At 47.0% G+C, this 17,405-nt stretch overlaps 1 protein-coding gene across 2 annotated transcripts in view; it reads right to left on the bottom strand.

Moving 5' to 3' along the window:
- The window catches only part of FBXO11 (F-box protein 11), a 608,024-nt gene that overhangs the window by 480,837 nt on the left and 109,782 nt on the right, over positions 1-17,405 (bottom strand). For both annotated transcript variants that reach the window (XM_069234039.1, XM_069234040.1), the window contains exon 5: positions 10,481-10,610. In XM_069234039.1, the coding sequence (XP_069090140.1) occupies positions 10,481-10,610 (130 nt within the window). The remainder of the gene's footprint in view (positions 1-10,480; positions 10,611-17,405) is intronic.

A 17,405-nucleotide genomic window follows, 5' to 3' on the forward strand; every position in this document is an offset into this window, starting at 1 on the left:
CAACAGGGTCAGGGGGCCTAACTTGTTATTTGGCATGGGGTCAGACCACCAGGCCAAGGATAGTGCAGCCATAAAGGCTAACACCCAGCAGAGGCCACTGACAGCTGTCAGTGCCCAGAACCACACCTTTAGCTCTTCACCTACAAGGGAAGGGGCTAAGTTACAGGCTTCTTTGGGTTCAGGGTGCCTGTCTGCTGTATTAGAGTGGGGGGTCACCACATCTTGTAGTAAACACCCTTCTTCCACTCTTTCTTCTGTTAGCTGAGGAGCCACCCACTCAGGCTTAACAGTTGCCTGACTAGCCAGGACTTCTTGTGGGTCAGGTTGGACTTTATCAGAGCCATTTTTGGAGTTCTCCCCTACTGGAGCAGAATCTCCTTGGCTTGCTGGAACCTTGGCTAAAGGTTGTCCACCTTTCCTACTGTGTTTCCTTTTCTTTTTCTTCTGGGGCCTACTTGCATTTACTGCAGAGGCAGGACTTCCAGAATCCTTGGGAGAGGACTGGCACTGGACCAGTTCCTCTCTTGGGCTCTGACTAACCTCTGGGTAGTCATTTCCAAGGAGACAATCAAGGGGGAGGTCTGTACTGACTACTACCCTTCTCCAGCTAAGAGTGCCACCCACTTCTATGGGTACTAAAGCCACAGGCCTCTTAGTGACCCTGTCTAGGCTAACTCTTACCCTGGCAGTCTCACCTGGGATGTACTGGTTTGAGAGCACCAGCCTGTCATGCACAATAGTGTGACTGGCACAAGTGTCTCTCAGGGCAGTGGTTGGGATTCCATTCACCAGTAGGTGGTGGAAGTTTCTACTTCCCTCTGGAATCTCCAACTCACCTGTTGGGCCCTGTTTCCAGTTGAAGGCTATGAAGACCTCCTCATCTGAGGAGTCATCTCCCATGGCTACACTGGTTACCCCTGGAATCTTGTTCTGGGGTTTGTTTTTGGGACAAGAAGTGTCCTTGGTGTGGTGCCCAGACTGTTTACAGTTGTGGCACCATGCCTTAGTGGCATCCCAGTTCTTACCCTGGTACCCACCTTTGTTTTGGGTTGTGTCTTGGGGCCCACCCACCTGTTCTGGTTTTTGGGGGCCTACAGAGGACTCTTTTTCTTTGTTTCTAGTGTCACCCACTTTCTCCTGGGGAGTTTTTGTAACCCCTTTCTTTTGGTCACCCCCAGTGGAAGTTTTGGTTACCCTAGTCTTGACCCAGTGGTCTGCCTTCTTTCCCAATTCTTGGGGAGAAATTGGACCTAGGTCTACCAGATACTGATGCAACTTTTCATTGAAGCAGTTACTTAAAATGTGTTCTTTCATAAACAAATTATAAAGCCCAACATAGTCACACACTTCATTTCCAGTTAACCAACCATCTAGTGTTTTTACTGAGTAGTCTACAAAGTCAACCCAGGTCTGGCTCGAGGATTTTTGAGCCCCCCTGAATCTAATTCTATACTCCTCAGTGGAGAATCCAAAGCCCTCAATCAGGGTACCCTTCATGAGGTCATAAGATTCTGCATCTTTTCCAGAGAGTGTGAGGAGTCTATCCCTACACTTTCCAGTGAACATTTCCCAAAGGAGAGCACCCCAGTGAGATCTGTTTACTTTTCTGGTTACACAAGCCCTCTCAAAAGCTGTGAACCATTTGGTGATGTCATCACCATCTTCATATTTTGTTACAATCCCTTTGGGGATTTTTAGGATGTCAGGAGAATCTCTGACCCTATTTAAGTTGCTGCCACCATCGATGGGACCTAGGCCCATCTCTTTTCTTTCCCTTTCTATGGCTAGGAGCTGCTTTTCCAAAGCCAATCTTTTGACCATCCTGGCTAACAGGGGGTCATCCTCACTGAGAGCATCCTCAGTGATTTCAGAAATGCTGGACCCTCCTGTGAGGGAAGCAACATTTCTGACTATCATTTTTGGAGACAGGGCTTGAGAGGCCCTGGTCTCCCTATTTAGGACTGGAAGGGGGGAATTGCCCTCCAAGTCACTAATTTCTTCCTCTGTGAAGTCATCCTCAGAGGGGTTGGTTTTTCAAACTCTGCCAACAGCTCCTGGAGCTGAATTTTGGTAGGTCTGGAGCCAATGGTTATTTTCTTTATATTACAGAGAGACCTTAGCTCCCTCATCTTAAGATGGAGGTAAGGTGTGGTGTCGAGTTCCACCACATTCATCTCTGTATCAGACATTATTTTGCTAAAAGTTGGAAGACTTTTTAAAGAATCTAAAACTGTTTCTAGAATCTAATTTCAAACCTTTAACAAACTTTTAAACTCTAAAAGACAATGCTAAACAGGGACTTAACACACAAGGCCCTAGCAGGACTTTTAAGAATTTAGAAAAATTTCAAATTGCAAAAATGAATTTCTAATGACAATTTTGGAATTTGTCGTGTGATCAGGTATTGGCTGAGTAGTCCAGCAAATGCAAAGTCTTGTACCCCACCGCTGATCCACCAATGTAGGAAGTTGGCTCTGTATGTGCTATTTCAAAGTAAGGAATAGCATGCACAGAGTCCAAGGGTTCCCCTTAGAGGTAAGATAGTGGCAAAAAGAGATAATACTAATGCTCTATTTTGTGGTAGTGTGGTCGAGCAGTAGGCTTATCCAAGGAGTAGTGTTAAGCATTTGTTGTACATACACATAGACAATAAATGAGGTACACACACTCAGAGACAAATCCAGCCAATAGGTTTTTGTATAGAAAAATATATTTTCTTAGTTTATTTTAAGAACCACAGGTTCAAATTCTACATGTAATATCTCATTCGAAAGGTATTGCAGGTAAGTACTTTAGGAACTTCAAATCATCAAAATTGCATGTATACTTTTCAAGTTATTCACAAATAGCTGTTTTAAAAGTGGACACTTAGTGCAATTTTCACAGTTCCTAGGGGAGGTAAGTATTTGTTAGGTTAACCAGGTAAGTAAGACACTTACAGGGCTTAGTTCTTGGTCCAAGGTAGCCCACCGTTGGGGGTTCAGAGCAACCCCCAAGTCACCACACCAGCAGCTCAGGGCCGGTCAGGTGCAGAGTTCAAAGTGGTGCCCAAAACACATAGGCTAGAATGGAGAGAAGGGGGTGCCCCGGTTCCGGTCTGCTTGCAGGGAAGTACCAGCGTCTTCGGAGGGCAGACCAGGGGGGTTTTGTAGGGCACCGGGGGGGACACAAGCCCACACAGAAATTTCACCCTCAGCGGCGCGGGGGCGGCCGGGTGCAGTGTAGAAACAAGCGTCGGGTTCGCAATGTTAGTCTATGAGAGATCTCGGGATCTCTTCAGCGCTGCAGGCAGGCAAGGGGGGGGGTTCCTCGGGGAAACCTCCACTTGGGCAAGGGAGAGGGACTCCTGGGGGTCACTTCTCCAGTGAAAGTCCGGTCCTTCAGGTCCTGGGGGCTGCGGGTGCAGGGTCTCTCCCAGGTGTCGGGACTTTGGATTCAAAGAGTTGCGGTCAGGGGAAGCCTCGGGATTCCCTCTGCAGGCGGCGCTGTGGGGGCTCAGGGGGGACAGGTTTTGGTACTCACAGTATCAGAGTAGTCCTGGGGTCCCTCCTGAGGTGTCGGTTCTCCACCAGCCAAGTCGGGGTCGCCGGGTGCAGTGTTGCAAGTCTCACGCTTCTTGCGGGGAGCTTGCAGGGTTCTTTAAAGCTGCTGGAAACCGAGTCGCAGCCTTTCTTGGAGCAGGTCCGCTGTCCTCGGGAGTGTCTTGTCTTTTCGAAGCAGGGGCAGTCCTCAGAGGATGTCGAGGTCGCTGGTCCCTTTGGAAGGCGTCGCTGGAGCAGGATCTTTGGAAGGCAGGAGACAGGCCGGTGAGTTTCTGGAGCCAAGGCAGTTGTCGTCTTCTGGTCTTCCGCTGCAGGGGTTTTCAGCTGGGCAGTCCTTCTTCTTGTAGTTGCAGGAATCTAATTTTCTAGGGTTCAGGGTAGCCTTTAAATACTAAATTTAAGGGCGTGTTTAGGTCTGGGGGGTTAGTAGCCAATGGCTACTAGCCCTGAGGGTGGGTACACCCTCTTTGTGCCTCCTCCCAAGGGGAGGGGGTCACAATCCTAACCCTATTGGGGGAATCCTCCATCTGCAAGATGGAGGATTTCTAAAAGTTAGAGTCACTTCAGCTCAGGACACCTTAGGGGCTGTCCTGACTGGCCAGTGACTCCTCCTTGTTGCTTTCTTTGTTCCCTCCAGCCTTGCTGCCAAAAGTGGGGGCCGTGGCCGTGGCCGGAGGGGGCGGGCAACTCCACTAAGCTGGAGTGCCCTGCTGGGCTGTGACAAAGGGGTGAGCCTTTGAGGCTCACCGCCAGGTGTCACAGCTCCTGCCTGGGGGAGGTGTTAGCATCTCCACCCAGTGCAGGCTTTGTTACTGGCCTCAGAGTGACAAAGGCACTCTCCCCATGGGGCCAGCAACATGTCTCTAGTGTGGCAGGCTGCTGGAACCAGTCAGCCTACACAGATAGTTGGTTAAGTTTCAGGGGGCACCTCTAAGGTGCCCTCTGTGGTGTATTTTACAATAAAATGTACACTGGCATCAGTGTGCATTTATTGTGCTGAGAAGTTTGATACCAAACTTCCCAGTTTTCAGTGTAGCCATTATGGTGCTGTGGAGTTCGTGTAAAACAGACTCCCAGACCATATACTCTTATGGCTACCCTGCACTTACAATGTCTAAGGTTTTGTGTAGACACTGTAGGGGCACAGTGCTCATGCACTGGTACCCTCACCTATGGTATAGTGCACCCTGCCTTAGGGCTGTAAGGCCTGCTAGAGGGGTGTCTTACCTATACTGCATAGGCAGTGAGAGGCTGGCATGGCACCCTGAGGGGAGTGCCATGTCGACTTACTCATTTTGTTCTCACTAGCACACACAGGCTTGTAAGCAGTGTGTCTGTGCTGAGTGAGGGGTCTCTAGGGTGGCATAAGACATGCTGCAGCCCTTAGAGACCTTTCTTGGCATCAGGGCCCTTGGTACTAGAAGTACCAGTTACAAGGGACTTATCTGAATGCCAGGGTGTGCCAATTGTGGATACAATGGTACATTTTAGGTGAAGGAACACTGGTGCTGGGGCCTGGTTAGCAGGGTCCCAGCACACTTCTCAGTCAAGTCAGCATCAGTATCAGGCAAAAAGTGGGGGGTAACTGCAACAGGGAGCCATTTCTTTACAGAGGCCTTTGCTGTGGTTTGGTCCCTGAAGAAGCTGAGACCATACCTCTTTGGGACTCACTTCCTAGTTCAAACTGACCACAGACCTCTCAAATGGCTGATGCAAATGAAAGGTGAAAATCCTAAACTGTTGAGGTGGTCCATCTCCCTACAGGGAATGGACTTTATAGTGGAACACAGACCTGGGACTGCCCATGCCAATGCAGATGGCCTTTCCAGGTTCTTCCACTTAGAAAATGAAGACTCTCTTGGGAAAGGTTAGTCTCATCCTCTTTCGTTTGGGGGGGGTTGTGTAAGGAAATGCCTCCTTGGCATGGTTGCCCCCTGACTTTTTGCCTTTGCTGATGCTATGTTTACAATTGAAAGTGTGCTGAGGCCTGCTAACCAGGCCCCAGCACCAGTGTTCTTTCCCTAACCTGTACTTTTGTATCCACAATTGGCAGACCCTGGCATCCAGATAAGTCCCTTGTAACTGGTACTTCTAGTACCAAGGGCCCTGATGCCAAGGAAGGTCTCTAAGGGCTGCAGCATGTCTTATGCCACCCTGGAGACCTCTCACTCAGCACAGACACACTGCTTGCCAGCTTGTGTGTGCTAGTGAGGACAAAACGAGTAAGTCGACATGGCACTCCCCTCAGGGTGCCATGCCAGCCTCTCACTGCCTATGCAGTATAGGTAAGACACTCCTCTAGCAGGCCTTACAGCCCTAGGGCAGGGTGCACTATACCATAGGTGAGGGTACCAGTGCATGAGCATGGTACCCCTACAGTGTCTAAACAAAACCTTAGACATTGTAAGTGCAGGGTAGCCATAAGAGTATATGGTCTGGGAGTCTGTCAAACACGAACTCCACAGCACCATAATGGCTACACTGAAAACTGGGAAGTTTGGTATCAAACTTCTCAACACAATAAATGCACATTGATGCCAGTGAACATTTTATTGTAAAATACACCACAGAGGGCACCTTAGAGGTGCCCCCTGAAACTTAACCGTCTGTCTGTGTAGGCTGACTAGTTCCAGCAGCCTGCCACACCAGAGACATGTTGCTGGCCCCATGGGGAGAGTGCCTTTGTCACTCTGAGGCCAGTAACAAAGCCTGCACTGGGTGGAGATGCTAACACCTCCCTCAGGCAGGAGCTGTAACACCTGGCGGTGAGCCTCAAAGGCTCACCCCTTTGTCACAGCCCAGCAGGGCACTCCAGCTTAGTGGAGTTGCCCGCCCCCTCCGGCCACGGCCCCCACTTTTGGCGGCAAGGCTGGAGGGAACAAAGAAAGCAACAAGGAGGAGTCACTGGCCAGTCAGGACAGCCCCTAAGGTGTCCTGAGCTGAAGTGACTCTAACTTTTAGAAATCCTCCATCTTGCAGATGGAGGATTCCCCCAATAGGGTTAGGATTGTGACCCCCTCCCCTTGGGAGGAGGCACAAAGAGGGTGTACCCACCCTCAGGGCTAGTAGCCATTGGCTACTAACCCCCCAGACCTAAACACGCCCTTAAATTTAGTATTTAAGGGCTACCCTGAACCCTAGAAAATTAGATTCCTGCAACTACAAGAAGAAGGACTGCCTAGCTGAAAACCCCTGCAGAGGAAGACCAGAAGACAACTGCCTTGGCTCCAGAAACTCACCGGCCTGTCTCCTGCCTTCCAAAGATCCTGCTCCAGCGACGCCTTCCAAAGGGACCAGCGACCTCGACATCCTCTGAGGACTGCCCCTGCTTCGAAAAGACAAGAAACTCCCGAGGACAGCGGACCTGCTCCAAGAAAGGCTGCAACTTTGTTTCCAGCAGCCTTGAAAGAACCCTGCAAGCTCCCCGCAAGAAGCGTGAGACTTGCAACACTGCACCCGGCGACCCCGACTCGGCTGGTGGAGATCCGACACCTCAGGAGGGACCCCGGGACTACTCTGATACTGTGAGTACCAAAACCTGTCCCCCCTGAGCCCCCACAGCACCGCCTGCAGAGGGAATCCCGAGGCTTCCCCTGACCGCGACTCTTTGAATCCAAAGTCCCGACGCCTGGGAGAGACCCTGCACCCGCAGCCCCCAGGACCTGAAGGACCGGACTTTCACTGGAGAAGTGACCCCCAGGAGTCCCTCTCCCTTGCCCAAGTGGAGGTTTCCCCGAGGAACCCCCCCCCCTTGCCTGCCTGCAGCGCTGAAGAGATCCCGAGATCTCTCATAGACTAACATTGCGAACCCGACGCCTGTTTCTACACTGCACCCGGCCGCCCCCGTGCTGCTGAGGGTGAAATTTCTGTGTGGACTTGTGTCCCTCCCGGTGCCCTACAAAACCCCCCTGGTCTGCCCTCCGAAGACGCGGGTACTTACCTGCAAGCCGACCGGAACCGGGGCACCCCCTTCTCTCCATTCTAGCCTATGTGTTTTGGGCACCACTTTGAACTCTGCACCTGACCGGCCCTGAGCTGCTGGTGTGGTGACTTTGGGGTTGCTCTGAACCCCCAACGGTGGGCTACCTTGGACCAAGAACTGGACCCTGTAAGTGTCTTACTTACCTGGTAAAACTAACCAAAACTTACCTCCCCTAGGAACTGTGAAAATTGCACTAAGTGTCCACTTTTAAAACAGCTATTTGTGAATAACTTGAAAAATATACATGCAATTTTGATGATTTGAAGTTCCTAAAGTACTTACCTGCAATACCTTTCGAATGAGATATTACATGTAGAATTTGAACCTGTGGTTCTTAAAATAAACTAAGAAAAGATATTTTTCTATATAAAAACCTATTGGCTGGATTTGTCTCTGAGTGTGTGTACCTCATTTATTGTCTATGTGTATGTGCAACAAATGCTTAACACTACTCTTTGGATAAGCCTACTGCTCGACCACACTACCACAAAATAGAGCATTAGTATTATCTCTTTTTGCCACTATCTTACCTCTAAGGGGAACCCTTGGACTCTGTGCATACTATTCCTTACTTTGAAATAGTGCATACAGAGCCAACTTCCTACATTGGTGGCAGCGGTGGGATACAAGACTTTGCATTTGCTGGACTACTCAGCCAATACCTGATCACACGACAAATTCCAAAATTGTCATTAGAAATTGATTTTTGCAATTTGAAATTTTTCTAAATTCTTAAAAGTCCTGCTAGGGCCTTGTGTGTTAAGTCCCTGTTTAGCATTGTCTTTTAGAGTTTAAAAAGTTTGTTAAAAGTTTGAAATTAGATTCTAGAAACAGTTTTAGATTCTTTAAAAAAGTCTTCCAACTTTTAGCAAAATAATGTCTGATACAGAGATGAATGTGGTGGAACTCGACACCACACCTTACCTAAACAGCTATTTGTCAATAACTTGAAAAGTATACATGCAATTTTTATGATTTAAAGTTCCTAAAGTACTTACCTGCAATACCTTTCAAATGAGATATTACATGTAGAATTTGAACCTGTGGTTCTTAAAATAAACTAAGAAAAGATATTTTTCTATACAAAAACCTATTGGCTGGATTTGTCTCTGAGTGTGTGTACCTCATTTATTGTCTATGTGTATGTACAACAAATGCTTAACACTGCTCCTTGGATAAGCCTACTGCTCGACCACACTACCACAAAATAGAGCATTAGTATTATCTATTTTTACCACTATTTTACCTCTAAGGGGAACCCTTGGACTCTGTGCATGCTATTCCTTACTTTGAAATAGCACATACAGAGCCAACTTCCTACACTGAGATTGTGAGGTTTCCCTCCAGACCCACTGATCCTCCTTTTGGAGCTCTTTTCTTTAGTCCGACGCTTCCGCCGGGTCTTCCTTGGCCCTCTATCTCACCTTTCAACATTGAAAATCTTTCTTTCAGGACCCATGGAGTTCATTAGGGCTTTGATTTCTCTTCAGCCGTCAAATACTTCATAGCTGAGGTAGTCTTGTGAAGCTTCAAGTTTAAAGCGTTCAGTCCAACCTCAGGATGTTTTTTCTGGTTTACCTGGTGTTTTTCAGGTTACCCATCCTTGGTTTCTTCGTAGGCGGTTTCCATTCGGTTTCACTGACCTCTTCCACCTTGGCGCCGGTGCCTTATGCTTAAGTACTTCAGTCTCCTCAACATTGTTCTCCTCCTCGCTCAACAGGCCTCTGTCTCTCCTTCGATCCCAGGGTTTTGGGTCTGAACTCCGTGCACGCTTTGCAGTTCTTCGTGTCATGGTCCCCTGGCAGGCAGAAGTTGTAGATCTCTTGGTTGTTCTTTTGGGCAAGTTATGGGGGGAACTTTGGGCAGAACTGAAAGGAAGTATTTACTATTTGCCTAGTGGTTCACTCCCCCGTTCCGTGAATTTTCGGACCGCATGGTCGACACCTTGCATGGTCCACCCTCTTATCTGGTGATCTTTGGTCACCCTTTTAGTGATTCTCGGTTTACCGTTATTCACCTTTTGTTCTTTGTTTTCCTCTCTGTTGTTCGACGATCCAACGTATTTCCGTCAGCAATTCTTTCAGAGTCCATAGAGCTTTGACTGCTGTTTCCAGTTACAACGGGAGAAAAAAATAATCTGAAGACGGCGACCGCACACAGAGGCCAATGGTGTGTACATCTGACATCATAGGAGGACAGACATAGCATTGAATGGCTACAGACAACACCCAAACGTAAAAGGAAAAAAATGAGGTAAAGAGGACCCAACCACTAGCTGGCAGAATAATGCTTATCACGTGAATCCAGAAAAGGATTTATGCTGCGAAGTTGTTCTTTTTGTCTTGGGTTCTAAAGGACCTAGCAAAATAAACCATAATTGCAGTTGTCACCGTAACTGCAGATGAAAAATAAAAATACAGCATCTTTTTTTTTTTTCTTGGCCTTATGGATAGGTATGATCTTAATTAGAGCTTGTAGAAAACATGCAGGTGACAAACTCCCACAACATGCTGAAGACTGGAAAGAAAAGATAATCCTTTTCATGTGTACATTCAGGTTGGGGAAGGTTTTTCCTAATATGCTCTTGGTTATTCAGGTTATTTCCTGTATACCACATCCTAAACGTTTCAAACTAAGTGTACACACCCATCTGATCGACAAAAGCTGGAGTGTCTGAGCCTTAAATGCAGATTAAGAACAATCTGGCAATGGAAATCAGTTATTAATCAGAGGGAATAAATATGTCTTGAGCCAAGATTTATCAATGCACGTAAATACATTAGATCACTATTGCTCCTAAAAGATTTACCAAATACATTTTTTACATACTTTTGACTTGTGCTTTTAAAAAACAACTTCTCTTCAGAACACTTTCGAAACACCAGACGAGGCATGATATCTACTACTGCATCAAAGAATCACAATTTGAACTATCATATATAGTGAATCTTCATACCAGCTGCTGGAAGCTTTCTTTCCAGGGGTTCGGATGTTCATATTCATCAGGATTAATTTGGTAGAATTTGCCTGCTTCAGGATGCATCATAGGACGCGTATATTCAAATACTTCCATATACAATCGTTTCCTTTAAAACCATAATACATTAATTCATTAAATGCATGATAAATGACCAATAGTTTAATTGCAATATCAAGACAATTAAGGCACAATTATTTACATGGGTTACTTACCTCCAGGAAGTCCTTCCGTGGGAGGCAGCACTGACTAGAGATAGTTAACCAAGGAAATCATGCAACAAAGATCAGGTAAAGTACCTATCACTGAGTGCCTCAGGCACGAGGCAAATTACAAAAGTATGCAAGGATGATCATCTAATTGTGCGGCAAATGTAAGGCCTCTGGAAAAAGCCAGGAAAGTAGCCATTGCCTTGGTGCAATGGGCATGAACACTTCCAGAGGATCTTCCTTGGCTAGGTGGTTAGATAGGAGATCTTTATATAATGGATCCCCAAGCACAAAGTTATGTTTGGTCACCACCTTTGCCTTTTTATCTTCAGTGAAGTCGCGGGCAGCTGATCATCAATGCTGTCCGGTTGTACCCTACTGCATGCCTGCAGTACGGCCTATGCAGAAATTGCAGTTCTTTGGATGGCTGCAAAGGAGGAAAGGAAGGATGGGTAATATGTTGGCCCATTAGAAATCCACAAACTACACTGGGAAAGAATGACGGGCCAACTTATCCTAGTGTAAAGCTTTGAAAGGTGGGGGAAATAAAAATGCTTGAATTCCTCCAAACCTGAGACCAAAAGTAATTGATACCCATGTAACTGTTTTAGAATAACAAGTCGAACTGGAAAAAGGAGCAAATGGATAAGTCAGGCAAGAAATTCAAAACAAAGTTTACATCCCACTGAGGAACAATACATGGAATGGGAATAAGAAGTAATGCAAACCTTTCAGAAAATAATTTTTACAGGGATGGTTTGTCAAGAAGACACAATCGCAAACAGATCAGCCATGTACTTCTTAACTGTAGCTACTGTCAGACCTTGCTCTTTAAGAACAATGTAAACATGAAGACGTCAAACAGGTGAGAAGCAAAAGAATTAACAACTTCTGAGACACATCACAACACAACTGTTTTTGAGCAGCCTTTATTGAGATTTGGAGGCAGGCATTGTGACTGCCAAGCGTTCACCACTGGCTCTGATACACAAATGTGCCAATTTCCAACTCCCCACACACACACACATTCAAGGCACTACACAACGTTGGCCACAGCTACCTGAACAGTTCCATACACTACTAACCACTCAAACACCTCCACTCCATAGGACTCCTATGCATACACAACCTACACAAACACAGAACAAAATCAGAAGATCAGGACGATGGGCATTCTCTCACATCATTCCTAAAGCATGGATCGGCTGACTGCACATCAGAACCCCCTTCTCGATTTTTGTATTTTGCTAAAAGCTGAAGACCTGGCTTTTCAATTACAGGCATACACACCTTCTCAATGCTGGATACCCTCCTGGGCGATAGTGCACTTTACAAATGCACATAATGCTTGCAACCTCCTCAAAATCAAGAAGGAAAATGTATTCTATCAGTCACCACTCAATCCTCATTCTCTATACATAAGGTCTGCTCTGAGTGGGAGGTGAAGAGCCAGCTAAATGTTGAATGTCAACAGACTAGGGCCCAAATCCCTCACGCCCAATTTACAGTGATTAGAATCAGCTGCACTTTCCGCAACACAGAAAGGAACGGGACGGGACTGGCAAGAAGGCATGCACGTACAGAAACACCCTAAATTCTTCTAAAGTATACATTCTAGCCTGGAGGACATCACCTCAAGGTGGAACTCCTACTCCACTCCCTCCAGCAAGAGACAAATAGAGGGCATTTGTTCGCACATTGAGGGAGCCTAGAAAAACAAGTACTACAGGGAAGATTCTTGGCTGCCGTGTCATTGTCCAGAGTTAAATCCCTTCCCAACATAGTAAGGACGTTACTTACCTGTAAACAGCGGTTTGCCACTTGAAGCGCTGTAGCTTTACATGCTTTGCACATTCCTGCCATACTCAAATTTTGTTTTCCTCCCATGTCACCCCTAATGCATGGAGCACATGGACACTGCTTTATATTGATGTTCGCATACAGTCATGAGATAGTAGGTGTATGTAAAGAAATGGCTCCCTGTTGCAGTTACCCCCCACTTTTTGCCTGATACTGATGCTGACTGGACTGAGAAGTGTGCTGGGACCCTGCTAACCAGGCCCCAGCACCAGTGTTCCTTCACCTAAAATGTACCATTGTATCCACAATTGGCACACCCTGGCATTCAGATAAGTCCCTTGTAACTGGTACTTCTAGTACCAAGGGCCCTGATGCCAAGAAAGGTCTCTAAGGGCTGCAGCATGTCTTATGCCACCCTAGAGACCCCTCACTCAGCACAGACACACTGCTTACAAGCCTGTGTGTGCTAGTGAGAACAAAATGAGTAAGTCGACATGGCACTCCCCTCAGGGTGCCATGCCAGCCTCTCACTGCCTATGCAGTATAGGTAAGACACCCCTCTAGCAGGCCTTACAGCCCTAAGGCAGGGTGCACTATACCATAGGTGAGGGTACCAGTGCATGAGCACTGTGCCCCTACAGTGTCTACACAAAACCTTAGACATTGTAAGTGCAGGGTAGCCATAAGAGTATATGGTCTGGGAGTCTGTCAAACACGAACTCCACAGCACCATAATGGCTACACTGAAAACTGGGAAGTTTGGTATCAAACTTCTCAGCACAATAAATGCACACTGATGCCAGTGTACACTTTATTGTAAAATACACCACAGAGGGCACCTTAGAGGTGCCCCCTGAAACTTAACCAACTAGCTGTGTAGGCTGACTGGTTCCAGCAGCCTGCCACACTAGAGACATGTTGCTGGCCCCATGGGGAGAGTGCCTTTGTCACTCTGAGGCCAGTAACAAAGCCTGCACTGGGTGGAGATGCTAACACCTCCCCCAGGCAGGAGCTGTGACACCTGGCGGTGAGCCTCAAAGGCTCACCCCTTTGTCACAGCCCAGCAGGGCACTCCAGCTTAGTGGAGTTGCCCGCCCCCTCCGGCCACGGCCCCCACTTTTGGCGGCAAGGCTGGAGGGAACAAAGAAAGCAACAAGGAGGAGTCACTGGCCAGTCAGGACAGCCCCTAAGGTGTCCTGAGCTGAAGTGACTCTAACTTTTAGAAATCCTCCATCTTGCAGATGGAGGATTCCCCCAATAGGGTTAGGATTGTGACCCCCTCCCCTTGGGAGGAGGCACAAAGAGGGTGTACCCACCCTCAGGGCTAGTAGCCATTGGCTACTAACCCCCCAGACCTAAACACGCCCTTAAATTTAGTATTTAAGGGCTACCCTGAACCCTAGAAAATCAGATTCCTGCAACTACAAGAAGAAGGACTGCCTAGCTGAAAACCCCTGCAGAGGAAGACCAGAAGACGACAACTGCCTTGGCTCCAGAAACTCACCGGCCTGTCTCCTGCCTTCCAAAGATCCTGCTCCAGCGACGCCTTCCAAAGGGACCAGCGACCTCGACATCCTCTGAGGACTGCCCCTGCTTCGAAAAGACAAGAAACTCCCGAGGACAGCGGACCTGCTCCAAGAAAAGCTGCAACTTTGTTTCCAGCAGCTTTAAAGAACCCTGCAAGCTCCCCGCAAGAAGCGTGAGACTTGCAACACTGCACCCGGCGACCCCGACTCGGCTGGTGGCGATCCAACACCTCAGGAGGGACCCCAGGACTACTCTGATACTGTGAGTACCAAAACCTGTCCCCCCTGAGCCCCCACAGCGCCGCCTGCAGAGGGAATCCCGAGGCTTCCCCTGACCGCGACTCTTTGAACCTAAAGTCCCGACGCCTGGGAGAGACCCTGCACCCGCAGCCCCCAGGACCTGAAGGACCGGACTTTCACTGGAGAAGTGACCCCCAGGAGTCCCTCTCCCTTACCCAAGTGGAGGTTTTCCCCGAGGAATCCCCCCCTTGCCTGCCTGCAGCGCTGAAGAGATCCCGAGATCTCTCATAGACTAACATTGCGAACCCGACGCTTGTTTTTACACTGCACCCGGCCGCCCCCGCGCTGCTGAGGGTGAAATTTCTGTGTGGGCTTGTGTCCCCCCCGGTGCCCTACAAAACCCCCCTGGTCTGCCCTCCGAAGACGCGGGTACTTACCTGCAAGCAGACCGGAACCGGGGCACCCCCTTCGCTCCATTCTAGCCTATGTGTTTTGGGCACCACTTTGAACTCTGCACCTGACCGGCCCTGAGCTGCTGGTGTGGTGACTTTGGGGTTGCTCTGAACCCCCAACGGTGGGCTACCTTGGACCAAGAACTGAACCCTGTAAGTGTCTTACTTACCTGGTAAAACTAACAAAAACTTACCTCCCCCAGGAACTGTGAAAATTGCACTAAGTGTCCACTTTTAAAACAGCTATTTGTCAATAACTTGTAAAGTATACATGCAATTTTTACGATTTAAAGTTCCTAAAGTACTTACCTGCAATACCTTTCGAATGAGATATTACATGTAGAATTTGAACCTGTGGTTCTTAAAATAAACTAAGAAAAGATATTTTTCTATACAAAAACCTATTGGCTGGATTTGTCTCTGAGTGTGTGTACCTCATTTATTGTCTATGTGTATGTACAACAAATGCTTAACACTACTCCTTGGATAAGCCTACTGCTCGACCACACTACCACAAAATAGAGCATTAGTATTATCTATTTTTACCACTATTTTACCTCTAAGGGGAACCCTTGGACTCTGTGCATGCTATTCCTTACTTTGAAATAGCACATACAGAGCCAACTTCCTACAGTGTACAGATGTGAAACTTGAATCTATGTGTACTTGTGCTCTGATATGTCAATATGTTTGTTGAGCGTAGAGTTCTTCAAAAATAGTATAGTGTCAGCAAATCATCTGGGGAGGTGGCAGGGTACATGCGAGTCTACAGTGCTACAAGCAGTACAGTTATTGTTATAGGGAACTGTTTCCATTTGCAGCATGTGCTCCTGTAGTACATATTCTTTGCAGAGACTGAAAAGCAGTACCCTTCACCCCACCGGTGGCTTGCGAGAGTGGAAGACATTTGAAACAAAGTTTTAAAGTTCAGCATGGCCCACATGTGTCTCGTCCAGTATGAACATCCTCACAGTAATGTTGAACTGTGTATCACAGATTATGTTGCAGCTTTACCTATGCCCACAAGTGAAGTATTGCCTAGTTAGGCCATAGTGGCTCCCTAATTCCCCATGAAGAATATGCCCTGGGAACACAAAGTAGTGAGCTTTTGGCTGTGGCATAGCAAACCTCACTACATTGGACAATCCACCTTGGATATTGCTTCTCCCCTTCTCCAAGGGGATACCAGTCACAAGCTTGGTCCTTTTGAAGGGTTTTAGTACGATCAAAGCAGTATCTAGACCCCTTCTGCAACCGACAGAGAAATATCTTGACAACTCAACAGTCTGATTGACATCGACAGGGAAGAGGACCTTGGACATAAAACGAGGGAGTGTTCAAAAGACAATCTGCTCTTTGTGCACTTATATAAAAAGCTTCTCTATTGTTAGGGCTGCAAGTTCGCTAACTTCATGGAAAGAATTGACTGCAATGAGAAGGTCACTTCCCATTACTGGAACTGTAGCAGGCAAGAGTGCCACACTTCAAATGGCATCTGAATAAACTTACTAAGAACAATAATGAGGTCCATTGAAGGCCTAGTGGCGTTTTAGCATATATCACCTTTTAAGGGTTTCAAAAAGGCTTTCACAACAGGGATCTTGAAAACTAATTGGCCTTCTTCAATTTTTCTTGCTTTTTGTAAATGCATTTGGTAACAGATGATGTCTAGCACAGAGGCCTGTAAGGGCTACATAGTGATATGACAACAGTGAAGAAATAGATTTCATCTGGCTGAGTGGCAAGCACTTGTGGTGGTTTTTCTAGCTTTCTTGAAATTCTGCATGCGTTCATCTGTTAAGGTGTCAAAATACTAAGCCTTCATGTGCAAAATCACAGGATTCAGTGCCCTGAGGTAGTGATGTCCATCCAGCTTATACTGCTGCGAAACTGAGGTCTGCACATACAGACAGCTTTTCGTGGGAAATACAAACATTTCCAGAAGTAGTGAGTATCATGGCTGCCTCACACAGGTGGGTGTAATGAGGATGAGCATCACTGGTGCTTGCTTAATTTTCCTCACTGTAGGAAGTTGGCTCTGTATGTGCTATTTCAAAGTAAGGAATAGCATGCACAGAGTCCAAGGGTTCCCCTTAGAGGTAAAATAGTGGTAAAAAGAGATAATACTAATGCTCTATTTTGTGGTAGTGTGGTCGACCAGTAGGCTTATCCAAGGAGTAGTGTTAAGCATTTGTTGTACATACACATAGACAATAAATGAGGTACACACACTCAGAGACAAATCCAGCCAATAGGTTTTGTTTAGAAAAATATCTTTTCTTAGTTTATTTTAAGAACCACAGGTTCAAATTTAACATGTAATATCTTGTTTGAAAGGTATTGCAGGTAAGTACATTAGGAACTTTGAATCATTTCAATTGCATGTATACTTTTCAAGTTATTCACAAATAGCTATTTTAAAAGTGGACACTTAGTGCAATTTTCACAGTTCCTGGGGGAGGTAAGTTTTTGTTAGTTTTACCAGGTAAGTAAGACACTTACAGGGTTCAGTTCTTGGTCCAAGGTAGCCCACCGTTGGGGGTTCAGAGCAACCCCAAAGTTACCACACCAGCAGCTCAGGGCCGGACAGGTGCAGAGTTCAAAGTGGTGCCCAAAACGCATAGGCTAGAATGGAGAGAAGGGGGTGCCCCGGTTCCAGTCTGCCAGCAGGTAAGTA

This window comes from Pleurodeles waltl, chromosome 5 (genome assembly GCF_031143425.1).
Source record: "Pleurodeles waltl isolate 20211129_DDA chromosome 5, aPleWal1.hap1.20221129, whole genome shotgun sequence".
NCBI lineage: Eukaryota > Metazoa > Chordata > Amphibia > Caudata > Salamandridae > Pleurodeles > Pleurodeles waltl.